We start from the raw sequence: 13,305 nt of genomic DNA, 5'->3' as shown, positions 1-13,305 counted from the left end.
TTGGGAGAAAAACTAAACAAAATCAAGAGGAGCTCCTGGAATCAACCCCAACCCCTCTCCATAGTCCCTGAGGCCCTGCAGGGTCCAGTTCTGCTGACCACACACTCTGCTCAACCCTGAACACATCAGGCTCACCCCTGCTCCAGGGCCTCTGCACTGGCCGCGCTGCTACCCAGACACGGGGCTGTCAGCGTGCAGCACAGCCAGACCCCTGTGGCCACTGAAGTCTCAGCACAGCACCCAGTTAGATCCTGCCAGGATCCCCATCTTCAGATGGGGCAATAGAGAGGACAGCAGTGGGGTAACCGGCACAGCTGGGTGTGAACTCCTGCAGAGTCCAGCTGGGTACCCTGAACACATTGCCCCACTTCTCCAGGCCTCCATTTCCCCCTGTGTAAAGCAGGTCTGCTGTGGTCTGAGAGGAGACACCCCCCACTCTAGTCCTGCACGACCCTGGATGTGACACAGGCTGTCTCTGGCCCCGCCCCAAGTGACAGCAGAAGAAGGTACTGGAGCCAGCAGAGTGCGGGGTAGGAGGCTTTATTTCACAGAATGGGTAGGAGGGAGAACCTGGACAGAGGGCAGCAGGCGGGGTGGGTGGGTGGTGGTGCTTGGAGAGGGACTGGGTCAGGAAAGGGCTGCCCCCAGGCCTGTTGGGAAGGAGAAACTGAAGCCGGCCTCTGCTGAGACCAAACCCAAGGGGGTGGGGGTGGGAGTGGAAATTGGGTCTGGAGGAATGAGGGCCCCCTCCCCCCGGGCTGGATATGGAGCCCGGGCCCTGCCTCAATTTCCTCCTATAGGGCCATAGTCCCTCCTGGCTCACTAGGGCCACGTGGCCCCCAAACCTCACTGCTCCCGCCCCAGAGGAGGGGGCTAGATCAGACAGGGCAGTTGACAGGGAGCCTGGGGAAGTCAGGGAGCGCGGGGTGGGGTCCACGGTGTGCGAAGGGGTGGTGGCCACCTGGGTGGTCAGTTCCTGGCAGCGATGACCACAGAGAGAGCCACGCCCCCCAGGGCAACAGCAGTCGCCCCAAACAGCCACTTCCATGGGATGGACTGTGGATAAAGGGGAGGGAAGAGAAGGCCGGAGGGTGGTCAAGACAGATACCCTGGTCTTCACCTACCAACACGGCCGAAAGAGGCCTCCCAGCAAACCATTGCTGGACAATGCCTTTCCTGCCTTCTGGCAAACTCCTACTCGAGCATCGAAACTCCCCTGTTCTGGAACACTTCCCCTTCCCCTCTGGAAGAGCTATCATTCCCTGCCCTGAGCCCTCGAAATTGTGTTCCATCTCCTGCTCCAGCCCTGGCCACACAGGGCTGGGGCTTCTCTGTGTCTCCAGCATGGTCCAGCCCGGTTGACAAGGACATCAATCCTTGCAAAATGAAGAAACTCCTTCTGCGTGGTGTGCCCCACCCTTAGCCCCTACCCCTCCTCTGGGAGCATCCCTGTGCCTGCCAGCCCCAGCTCACCCAGGCACCCTTGCCAGGACACTTGGCAGGCAGCCGGCTGGGGTTGCCCAGCATTTTCCGGTACAGGGCGGTCTCTGTGCTCCGCTGGGCTGCGTGCTTCTTCACCAGTTTCGAGAGCTCTGCGTGGATCGTCTGCAAGAGGTGGGTGTCAATTGGGCTAAGAACATGCAACCTGACCATCTAACTGGACCATCATCTCTGATGCTCTGCCTTTCTGTGGCCCCTGGTCACTTTGGACTGGGTCCACTGGGACATGGAAGTCCCACCTGCCCCTCTCTGGGCATCAGCAAAGTAGGGGCCCCATCTCTATCCCCCTAGGTAACCAGTGGAGGAGGCAGAGCACAAGGTGGCCAGGAGAGAGGAAGATTCCAGGAGAAAAGCTGAAGACATTGACACGGCCCCGGTTAGTGGCACCCTTGGCCTCTGGGATCCCCATGCGGGAGGGCTGAGCCCAGACCACCTATGCAGGAGTCGTGACGGTCTCAGCCAGCTGGCTGTGGCTCTTCAGCCACCGATCCCCTGTCACTCCCCAGGCTGGAACACCATAGGGAAAACCACAGCAAGAACAACAAGACTCCAGGATGACTTCCCAGATAGGCTGGCAGGACAAATCCCAAGGGCATCTCCTGTCTGCTCACCTTGTTGGAAGGTTCCAGCTTCAGGGCTGCCCTCAGAATGGGGATGGCCTCACTGTACTCCCCTTGCTGGGCCAGCACCTGTGGGAGGAAATGGATGGCATCACTCCAGAACCACAACGGACCGTGGTCTTCTTCAAAAGACCCAGCCCTGCCAGGCTCCTGGCCACCCTGACTAATCCCAAATCTATCACCAACAACCACCCCAGGGTTCCAGCCACCTTCACTCCCGAGCCCTCCGACTACATGAGCGCCCCACTAGGCGGTGTCATCCCAATCTGCTCCCACCCCTACATGTCAGTCTCAGCCTCTTCAGGAGACCTGGGTGTGGCCTCACCTCCTCCCTCGCCACCCTGGCTGGTTCAAGAAGCCAGGTGAATGTTTCCAAAGCTTTGGCTACAGTGGATGATTCAGAGCCAGCCAATGAGATCCAGCCTGAACAATGCTGGTGTCACTCAGAGACCAGATGCTAAGTGGGGAGGATGGAAGCCTTGGTCTTTTGAGGGGGTAAGAAGCAGCATCTTGGTCACGTTGAGAGGGAAACCCATAGCAGACAGGCACAGCATCCTCACAACATTGCTAATGCCTGGATCCAGCCATGCCTGAAGCCAAACACCCTGGCAGTTCCACAAGCTATTAATTCCTCCTCTTGCTTGAATCAGTTTGAGAACGTTTCTGTCACTACAACCAGCAGATACAAACATGCATGAGACCACATTAGCAGACAATCCCACTGCCCCCAAGAGGATTATAAACCTTTGAAAAATAGGGGCAGCATTTTCTTCCCAAGTTTCTACACAGAACTTCACACACAAGTGCTTTAAAAATGCTGGGTGGAGAAAGGCCCTGTTCATGCCTCTCATCAACAGGCTGGGTGATCCACCATTTGCTTGTATCTCAATTTCCTCCATTCACTGATAAAAGGTGCTGAACTCCCTGTCAACACACACATACACACAGACACACACACACACACACACACACACACACACACACACACATATACACAAGGGCAAGGATCAACAAAAATGGGGGCGAAAGCAATTACGGTCAAATCTTCACAGGCCAAATTCATCCCTACATTCCACAGCACTTACTGGGTACCCCCTGTGTACCTGGCCCTGTTTGCAGGGCTAGAGATTTCACACCAAGTGAGCCAGACAAAACCTCCAGCTTCTCACAAGGGAGGTAACAGCCATGATGACACCTGTCAATGCTGACGACAACATGGAAAACATGAAGACAGGGCAGGGGGGCAGGGGTGTGTGGCCGGGAGAGCTTCCTGAGGAGATGACATCAGAGCAAAGACCTGAAGGGATCAGAGAGGGGCCCATGGGGGGGCAGGGGAGGATCTGGGGTATGCATGTCTCAGGCAGAGGGCATAGGCTGTGCAAAGTCACTAGGGTGGGAGTAGACCCGGCCTGGGCAGGAACAGCGAGGAAGCTGAGCAGGATGAAGAGGAGAGGCAGAAGGTGATGGCAGGGGACCAGGTGACTCAGAGCCCCAAGGGCTGCAATGAGGACTTGGCTTTTATTCCGACAAAGATGGGAACCATGGAGGATTACATGCAAGGAGCAGTCACCAATAGGCTACCCCGCGGTGTCAGGGATAATAGGACCTAGGATTCAAGTCTGGCCTCAGTCAACGAATTACTGGGATTCAGGCCATACCAAAGCACCTGTCTAGGACTCAGGTTCCCCACTTGTACCCCAGAGAGCTTGGCTGGCTGATGCTTATGCCCGTCTCAAATCCAGAGTCTGGAACCAGCCCCACTGTTCTGGGCGGGGGAACTAGCCTGCCCACCTGCGGCCTATGCCCATCTGCCCGTGGCTGGCGGTCCATCCATCTGCAGCCCACAGCTCACCTTGCCCTTGCGGAAGAGCGCCTTGATGTTGTCGGGCTGGTGCTCAAGCACGAGGCTGCAGGAGCGCAGCGCTGCACGATAGTGGTCCAGCTTCAGCTGGGAGGCTGCCAGGTTGTTCAGACATTTCACCTTCAGCTGCAGGAGCTGCTCCTCCTCCTCGAATGTCATGTCCACTGTGGGAGGATGGTGTTCAAACACGGCAGTGGTTACCACACTGCCAGGCCCCCACCACTGCCCATCTGCGGAGCGACGGCCGCCTTCCACTTCGGGGAAATGCGCCCCGTATGCTGTGTGACTCAGGCCAAGGCCCACTCCTTCTGTACCTCATGGCAGAGGAGCCTGGGTGGGGAGGGCCTCGGAGTATCCCCGTCACAGGAGACTGGGAAAGGGGGCTCTGAGTTCCCGGTGGCGGGGCCTCCATCATCTGATCCCCCAAGCCCAGCCCCTGCCATCTGTTCCATGAGTCCTCTGGTCTCAGTTTCCCTATTTCTAACATACACCAGGACCAGCACCAACCTTAGGGCGCTATCAAGGAGTCCGTAAGATGGAGGCTAAGCAACGCAAAGGCCTAACACAGGGCACATGGATTGACATGGTCTACAGCCACCCACATTCCTACATACACCTGCGTCTGTAACATTCCACTGATCAGGGATACGCTGCAACTCCGGAGTGGACCCTAACCTAAAGATTAGGAATAGCTGAACATCTATCCATACTCTGGAATATTCTAGAACATTCGGAGTCTGAGGCCCTCTGTGGCAGAGGGAAGTTTCTGGCACACTAGTGGATGCCTCTGCAGGGGAAGGGCAAGATTTGACCTGGCAGTCACCTTTGGCGCTAGAGGTGATGGCCTTGATGGCGAGGTCGTAGGAATTGGCAGCCAACACGAAGTCGGCCCGCTGGTAGTGGGCATTGCCACACTCCCGCTTCCGGTTGGCCAGAGCCACACGCTCCTGCCCCGTGAGCATTTCCAGGTCGGGTCCATCCACGGCAGTCTTCAGGGTCACTTCCAGGCACAGGGCCGCGTGGGGGGGGATGTATGGGCTCCTGCTGGGGGATGGGGCAAGAGCAGCACTCAGACCCAGCGGCCACTATGAATGAACCTCAGACATGCTGGTTTAGCTAGGGAGCAGGGGGGAAAGGGTTCAAGTCTTGGAGCTGGCCCCACTGTCACCCCCCTCCTCAGTACACCACCCATGAGCTACCTGACTTGGAGAGTAACTTCCCTTCCCTAAGTCTGTTTCTTTTATATAAAATTGGCAGGCAAAGGGGTCCCCCATCGGGACCCTGCTGGTGACAGGTTCTCACCTGCCCTGGGGGCCATAGCAGTACTTGGAATCAGCAGTGACCATAGCTGTCTCCCCCACATCCATGAGCGGAACGCTGAGATCCAGGGCCTGGGTGTGTAAGGGCAAGGGGTCAGGCAGGCTCAGGTGCAGAGTAGCAATGCCACGTTTGCTCTGGCCCCCCCATCTCCCGGCCCCCAAGCCCAGCCCCTGCCAGCCACCACCACCTCCCCTCCATCCCGCCTGGCCTCCTCCGCTCAACCCCAGGGCAGCTGCCAGTCCCCTCGCCCCTTCCCACCTGGATGACATCGCAGTCGCCCAGCGTGAACACCAGCTCTGGCTCTTCCTGCACCCGAGTGCCATTCTCCAGCGAAGTCTGCAGCTGCACAGTGACTACCTGGCCTTTAGCTGGGCGACTTGAGCCGGGTGGGCCTGGGACCAGCGTCTTCTTCCTTAACAGCCCATTGCCTGCCGGGGACGAGGGACAAGCAACCTGTCGTTAGGCGGCTTAGATGGGTGCCTGCTCCCTGAGTACCCCTCCCCCAGCACTCAGCTGAGCCTCAAACAGCTGCTCTGCCACTTACTGGGCAGGTGATTCCATGCCTCTGGAACTGTCCCTGGCTGGACACTGGGCATTAAAGGATTAACTTGAGGGGTGATGATAATGGCCTGTCTGACCATCATCTTAAGAAAATTAAGACTCGTCCAGGGCAAAGGGCTGAGAAAAGTTGTCCTGCCCAGCATTGTCAGGCTGGCAGGGATATCCAGTAAAGAGACTCTGGAGCCACCCCCATCTTCCTCCCCTGGTTCCAATCCAGCCCTTGACATTTGGGCCTCAATTTACCTCACCATGAAATGAGGTAGTCAGGGGGACCCCTGGAGACACCCAGTGAGCAGTATGCTTGGTTAGCAGAGTGCCTGTGACGCCAGGCGTGTGTTCCTACCAAAGCACCACATCGCTAAATTTAAAAGTTAAACAGAGCCAGAAGGCCTATATGCAAAAGTGCCTGTGATGGCCCCAGAGCTCATGTTTTTCTCCATGCCCCAAGCAATCACAGGAATGGCCAAATGGTCACAGCCAACAGCTACTAAGCAGGCATGAGGCGGAGCACCCTTACAAACCACAATAAAGACACCCACTGACATCCCAAGACAACCACAGGCAATCGAGGGCTTACACCTGTGGGGCCTTGTCATACTGATACTACCTACAGTCACCCATATTCTGACATTTATCTGCGTTCCATAATATTCCACCAGTCTGGAATATACCATAACTCGAAATGTACCTTAGACTAAAAGTTAAGGGCAAGAAAGTATCGATTGATATTCTGCAATATTCTAGAATGTTCCAAATTTCTGTGCTGCTCCTTGACTTGTACATGCCCTACATCCAGTCTCAGAACCAATGACCTAGGGGATCCCTAGGGATCCCTGTGTCTAGAAGTTTCTGGGCACTAATGGTGGGTGTCCTGGAAGGGTTACAACCAGGCACTGCCTCTCACCGGGGTAGACCCTGGGGAAATCAAGTACCCTCTGAAGGTCTCAGTTTCCTCGTACAGAAGCCCAAATACTGACCTCAGAAAGTGGCTGGCTCAAATATAAAAGGACAAAATCAGGTTTGCGTGCAGAAGGACAGCAGGGCAGCTCTTAATATCAGTAAAGAGCTTCCCAAATTCTAATATAGCCGGGGGGGCTGTGTGACCTTGGGCAGGCACCGCCACTTCTCTGAGCCTCGGTTTCCTCATTTGCAGAATGGGGATATGGTAGGAATTACATCACAGGGTTGTCGTGAGGATAAAATATGATAAAATAGGCCTGGCACAGAACCAGTGCTCAGTAAATATTACCTGGTGTTATTTTTAGAAGTAACAATGCTTTTATCGGCAATAAAGATAATATCAGTGACAATTCTGTATTATCGGTATCCGTGTTAACACTCTTATTTTAACATTAGTGTCAACAGTGTAAAAATGATATTTTACTAACATATTTATTAGCGGACACCGACATTATCGAATACGCTAGATATCAGTCCCAGTAGCAAAAGGTTTTCTAGTTTCCAGAGTTGTTATCATGAGGTGGGGCATATGGGTGGGTTCCCCTAATTTCTTTCTTGCAGGACTTCTCTGAGCAGCTACAATGCTCATGCCTGCTATGAGCCAGACAGAAGCATGAACAAAATGGGACGTTCTGCAGATCCATCTGACCCATGGACACATTTTCAGGAGACAGGCACTTGCCAGACAAATGCCAAAAAAAGCAGCAGTGGGGGCTGGGAGCTGCCAGCGCCTGGTGTGCTGGCTGTGTGGCTCCGGGCAGGTGACTCAGCCCCTCTGAGCCTCTGTTAGCAGCTCTGGGAAACAGGGACATAACACCAGGTGCGTGTGCGTGTGTGCATGTGACAATGAAAGGGATTCTTAAACATGAAGTATCTCAACCAGTTGCCTGTGGCTGGCAATCACCGTGGTTACGTGTTTTATTTCAAACCTACTTCATAGCAGAGAAGGAAAAATGAGGCTCAGGGGAGAAGAGGGCCTAGGCCAAGGTCACTTCTGAACCTGAGCTGTCCAAGCCCTGTGGGTCAACCCAAGCCACCCCTGCTCCTTACCCAGGATGTCCAGCCACTCATCAGGGGCTGGGGCGGGCTCGGGCTCAGGCTCCATGGCGGCCAGGAATTCTCGGGCCAGGGCCCCAGGCTGCTCAGCCTCCTCCAGTGGAGGCTGCCCCACGTCTTCAAGTGGTGGCAGCTCACTCAGATCTTCCTCCTCCTCCTCCTCCTCCTCCTCCTCCTCCTCGCCCTCTGCGTCTTCCACCCCATCCAGCACCTCGAAGTCCTCAAGTGGTGGGACCCCAGCAGGCGGTGGGGCAGCGGGCTCAGGGCCCGCGGCAGAGGGCTCAGCACAGGATGCCATGCTGCTGGGGGGACGGGAATTGGCCCTGGTGGGGGGAATGGATGGGGTAAGAATCCCACCACCCAGCCCCTCAAATTCTCCTCTGCATCCATTCGCCACGCTGCCCAACACTTGCTGTGTGACTCAGGGGCTCCAGGCCTCAATTTCCTCATCTATACTAGTGGGGAAAGAACCACCAAGCCGTGGACATCAATCAGTCCCAAACAATGTTAGCTATTATTACAGCTAATTATCTTTTAGTCTTTATAAATACCCAGAGAAGTAGGAAACATTCCCCTCCCCCATATTTTGCAGAAAAGGAAATTGAGGCCCAGAGGGGCAAAGTCATTTTACCCAAGGTCACAGAGCAAGGCAACTGCAGGGGCAGAATTTGAACCTGGGGCTTATCTGATTAAATGCCCAAAGGGGGTGCTGGAATTTTTTTAGGGCGACTGAAGTCTCAGGAAGTCTATTTTTAGAGCCCAAAGGGAATTGAGTCTTCACCAGGGCTCCCTACCTTCAGCTGCCCCTTCTCCTATAGGGAGCCACCTAGAAATCCCAAGCCTTCTCTTTCCATAACCTGAACCTAATACCACTCCCCCAACACCAAAGACCCTGGCCCAAACTCTTCCCTGGGAGCCCTTTCTCCTCTTCTCAAGCCTCCAGACCATTCTCAAAGTAGCCTCCTTTACAAGAGTGATCAAGACCCCCGTGGCATTCTACAGCCTCTTCCTTGGGCCATCAACTGTCCCCTTCCCCCAGGCCCCAAGCTCGGGGCTGGTAGAGCCTAGCCATCATTCTAACCCACAGCATCCTCTCCCTAACCCTCACCTGCCTGCTCCTTCCGGTCTTTGGCCCCATATTCTGAGACCCTCCCAGCCCCTACCCCCACAATCCCCTGCGCCCGCATAACTCGCCCTCCGCCCTCCCCCAACCACCGCCCCCAGCCCGGGCCAGCTACCCCCACAGCCACTCAGTCGACCCGTAAACACCCTGATGTCCCCAGACGCCCCTCTCCGGATCGCATAACACTCTACGCCCTCTAGACGCCCCCGGCCCAGGCCTGGTTCTTCGTCAACCTCCCACCCAGGGCCCCAACGCTTCATGCCTCTTTGACGCCACCAGTCTGGGGCCCCCGACCCCTCGCACCCCTCGGCGGCCCAGGCCCTGCACTTCTCTGGCAGCAGCGCCCCCACCCACTCCCTTCAGCCCCATTCGGTCCCCACCCCCGGTTGCCCCCGCTCGGCCGCGCCCCCTCTAGCACTCCGACCCTCCGCTCCCCCCGCAACCGGTTCGCCTCCCCCAGCGGCCTTTGGCCCCGCCCATCGGCCCCAGCCCCCGCCGCCCCAGCACCCAGACCAGCCCAGGCCTGGGTAGCGCCCCCAGCCGGGGCAACCCTGCCGGCGCCCCGGGACACGTGCCTCCGGCTCCGGGACCCCCGCCTGGGGTCCTGCGCCCCCCTCCCCGCCCCCAGCCGCGGCTGCCGCGCCTCGGGAACCAGGCTCGGGCGCCCGGCCCCGCCCCCACCACGCCCATTGGCCGCCGCTGCTTCGACTGCAGCACCCATTGGCTCCAGCGCACATCCGTCTTGGGAGCAAGCACCACCCTCTTCCTGCTTGTTTCCGCGGGGCGTTCTTAAAGGGGCAGAGACTGCCGCGCCACCCCGGACGGGGGCGGGGGCGGGGGCGAGAACCAGGACTGGGAAGAGGACCGGGGCGGGGGCAGGGGCGGGGGTAGCAGGCGGAGGGTCTACAGACCCAAGTCTTTTCCCCAATACGCGCCGGGCTGCCTAGCGGGAATCTGCTCCCGTCTGAGCTTCATCTTGCTCATCTGCAAAATGGGGATAAACACCCCCATCCGCGCACTCTCACCTTGGGGGATTTGGGGAGGACAGCCTTAAAAGGTATTGCCTTAAAAAGCTCAGTCTTGACCATCAGGGCAGCTCTGGGACTGCTGGATAACCCACGCTGTAGCCCTGGTTACGGACGTGGTCCCAAGGTCCTGAAGGGGAGCAATCACCCAAGAGCACACAGAATCCCCGCCCCACCCTCGCGTGGTCTGTGTAATCCCCTGAAGGTTGCCTTTTGCATACAGAAGGAATTCAATTAGTGGCTAGGTGAGCGACTGAGCAACCAGGTCCGCTGGAAGGAGTTTCTCCTCCCTGCACCCTCTGCTAGAGGGTGATAAGGTACCCATGGCTTTGGGAGAAGGTGGCAGTGTCGATTAGATGGATTTTGATGGATCTTGTTTTTTTTTGGGGGGGGGGGCGCTTACTCTTCCTTCACTCTATTTTATTTCCTTCCCGGGGTTTACTCATTTACAGAACGATCTTACATCTTTTGCTTCCCTCCTCTTATCCTGCTTTGCTCCATTCTGGAAAGAATTTTGCCTGTTTTGTCCCCACCGCATCCATGAATACCTAGCACCTATGGGAGTTCAATTGATGAATGAATAATTGAATGAATGAATGAATGAATGAATGAATCACTGGCTATTGGAGGTAGCTAACACTGGAGGAGGTAACTGACTTTTGGAGGTAACTAAGGTCAGATTGTAGCTCCTTGCGAGGTCACCTCCTACAGGAAGCTTTCCCTGACCTCCCCAAGGCAAGGCCTGGTTGGCTGTCCTCTTAGCATGATGAACCTCTGCCTCCTGATTTTATGTCTGTGCCATTATTTGACTTACCTCTGCCTTGCCCACTATATTAGAAAACTCTCAAAGCCTTGTTATTGTCTACTGTTTGCCATTGTTTTAGCGCTGGGGCCTACACAGTGACTGGCACAAAAGGAGAGGGGGTGAGGGGAATTCAGGAAAATCATTGTGGTTGGAAGGAAGGCAGGCTAGCCAGCCTCAGAGGTGCTAGGCTAGTGAGGATATGTAAGAAATTTCCTAGGAAAGAACATCAAATAAACTCTGGGCCAGTGGTGGTTTTGAACCTCAGTGTTTTCATCTGCCCAATGGAGTCTCTTACCCATCCAGCTTCACCTCTGTTTTAAAGGCTGGAAGAACTGTAATAAACAATGAGGGGTGGGGCACCTGGGTGGTTCAATCTGTTGAGCGTCTGACTTTAGCTCAGGTCATGATCTCTTGCATTTCACAAGTTCGAGCCCTGCCTCCGGCTCTGTGTTGACGGCTCAGAGCCTGGAGCCTGCTTTGGATTCTGTGTCTCCCTCTCTGCCCCTCCCCCGCTCACACTCTGTTTCTGTTTCTCTCTTAAAAATAAACATTAAAAAAAAATTTTTTTTTTAATAAATAAATAAATAAACAACAAGGGGTGCCTGGTTGGCTCAGTGAGTTAATCAACCAACCTTTTGCATACAGAAGCCTTGATTTCCACTCAGGTCATAATCTCACGGTTCATGACATCGAGCCCCACATCAGGCTCTGTGCTAACAGTGTGGAGCCTGCTAGGGATTCTCTCTCTCCCTTTCTCTGCCCCTCTCCTGTGAGCACACACTCTGTCTCAAATTTTAAAAAACACAGGAGCGCCTGGGTAGCTCAGTCGGTTAGGCATCCGACTCCAGCTCAGGTCATGATCTCGCGGTCCATGAGTTTGAGCTCCGCGTTGGGCTCTGTGCTGACAGCTCAGAGTCTGGAGCCTGTTTCGGATTCTCTGTCTCCCTCTCTTTCTGACCCTCCCCCGTTCATGCTCTGTCTCTCCCTGTCTCAAAAATAAATAAACGTTATAAAAAAAAAAACAAAAAAACACAATGAGACTAATGAATAAACAGCTAAGTTAAATATAAACCGAGAACAACAACTGATACAATAACAATAATAATGGCTGACAGCACAGGCGAAGGCAAACACTTTACATGTATTTAATCTTCACATCAGCCTTATGAGACAAATACATACCCTGATATTGGGAGGCCGTGTCAGGTACTGCATCATGTTGCAATGTCAGTTTCCTGGTGAACTGGACTTTTTATTGTTATGATGTGCCCCTCTTTATCTCAACGCTTCTTGCCTTAGAGTGGGCTTTGTCTGATATTAAGATGGCATGCTTGTTCTCTTTTGGTTCACTTTTCATTTTTGTTTGTTTGTTTAAAGTAGGCTTCACGCCCAGCGTGGAGCTCAAAGCGAGGCTTGAACTCATGACCCTGAGATCAAGACCTAGGCTGACATCAGTAGTCGGACTCTTAACTGACTAAGGCACCTGGGTGCCTCCAGCTCTTTTTTTTTTTTTAAGGTTATTTATTTATTTTGAGAGAGAGAGAAGTGGGAGGGTAGGGACAGAGAGAGAGGAGAGAGAGAGAGAGAGAGAGAGAGAGAGAGAAACCCAAACAGTCTCCATGCTGTCAGCACAGAGACCAATGCAGGGCTTGATCTCAAGAACTGTGAGATTGTGACCTGAGCAGAGATCAAGAGTCAGATGCTTAACTGATTGAGCCACCCAGAGACCCTCTTTTTTTTTTTTTTTTATTGGCTCATTAAAATTTTTTTTTTTAATGTTTATTTATTTTTGAGAGAGAGACAGAGCACAAGCAGGGGAGGGGCAGAGAGAGAGAGGGAGACACAGAGCCCAATGCAGGGCTCGAACCCACGAACCCTGAGATCATGACCTGAGCCTGAAGTCAGACACTTAACCAACTGAGCCACCCAGGCACTCCATTGGCTCATTTTTTAAATGCTCCATCCTTTTGCAACCTTTACCTTTCACCTTTCTGTATCCTTATGTTGTACATGTGTCTCTTATAAGCAGCACAGAATTGGGTTTTGCTTTTTGATCTAGTCTGCCTGTCTTTGTCTTGTAACTGGGGCATTTGGCCTGTTTACATTCAATGTCATTATAGACCTTTTTGGACTTAAATTTGACTTCCTGTGTGTTTTTTCTCTGACCCACCTGCTCTGTGCTCCTTTTCTCTTTCCTTTATGGCCTTTCTTAGGATTGGATGCATGTTTTTTGGTAAGACTATCTTCATCTTACAGATGGGGAAACTGAGGCACAGAGACAGTAATTACCTTGTTCAAGGTCACAGGGATGAAAAACAATAGAGGCCAGGTCTCTTCCCCTGTTGAGTTTCTATTCCACCTCCGGAGCTGGATATTGCACAATGATGCAAGTAAGTATCTAATTGCAGCTGTGATAAGCACTAAGTAGAAAATAAAACTAAAAAAGTGGCAGAGAGACGCTTCCAGTCCCTAGA

The 13,305-nt window shown here is 54.1% G+C and overlaps 1 protein-coding gene across 2 annotated transcripts; it reads right to left on the bottom strand.

Annotated features, from left to right (window-relative positions):
• Positions 1-524: 524 nt before the first annotated feature.
• Positions 525-9,695, bottom strand: FKBP8 (FKBP prolyl isomerase 8). Of its 2 annotated transcripts, XM_058727400.1 has the most exons (9): positions 9,577-9,695; positions 7,873-8,201; positions 5,560-5,729; positions 5,284-5,372; positions 4,805-5,025; positions 3,973-4,145; positions 2,112-2,189; positions 1,474-1,605; positions 525-1,056 (listed from the first exon to the last, which is right to left on the bottom strand). In XM_058727400.1, the coding sequence occupies exons 2-9, from the start codon at positions 8,174-8,176 to the stop codon at positions 970-972; spliced, it is 1,254 nt and encodes a 417-aa protein (XP_058583383.1). In that variant the 5' UTR covers positions 8,177-8,201; positions 9,577-9,695; the 3' UTR covers positions 525-969. The 2 variants fall into 2 exon arrangements, with proteins under 2 accessions (XP_058583383.1, XP_058583382.1); XM_058727399.1 differs by lacking the exon at positions 9,577-9,695 and having other exon boundaries at positions 4,805-5,022.
• Between the last annotated feature and the right edge of the window lie 3,610 nt (positions 9,696-13,305).

Source organism: Neofelis nebulosa, chromosome 4 (assembly GCF_028018385.1).
Source record: "Neofelis nebulosa isolate mNeoNeb1 chromosome 4, mNeoNeb1.pri, whole genome shotgun sequence".
NCBI lineage: Eukaryota > Metazoa > Chordata > Mammalia > Carnivora > Felidae > Neofelis > Neofelis nebulosa.
This window is presented reverse-complemented; position numbering and strand designations above follow the sequence as displayed.

Excerpts from the sequence above, each read along its gene's own strand:
- FKBP8 (XM_058727400.1), bottom strand. The coding sequence starts at position 8,176 with ATGGCATCCTGTGCTGAGCCCTCTGCCGCGGGCCCTGAGCCCGCTGCC. Across the intron at positions 5,373-5,559 it reads GCGACTGCGATGTCATCCAG|GCCCTGGATCTCAGCGTTCC; the intron begins GTGGGAAGGGGC and ends TTACACACCCAG. Across the intron at positions 1,606-2,111 it reads AGCTGGAACCTTCCAACAAG|ACGATCCACGCAGAGCTCTC; the intron begins GTGAGCAGACAG and ends CACCTCTTGCAG.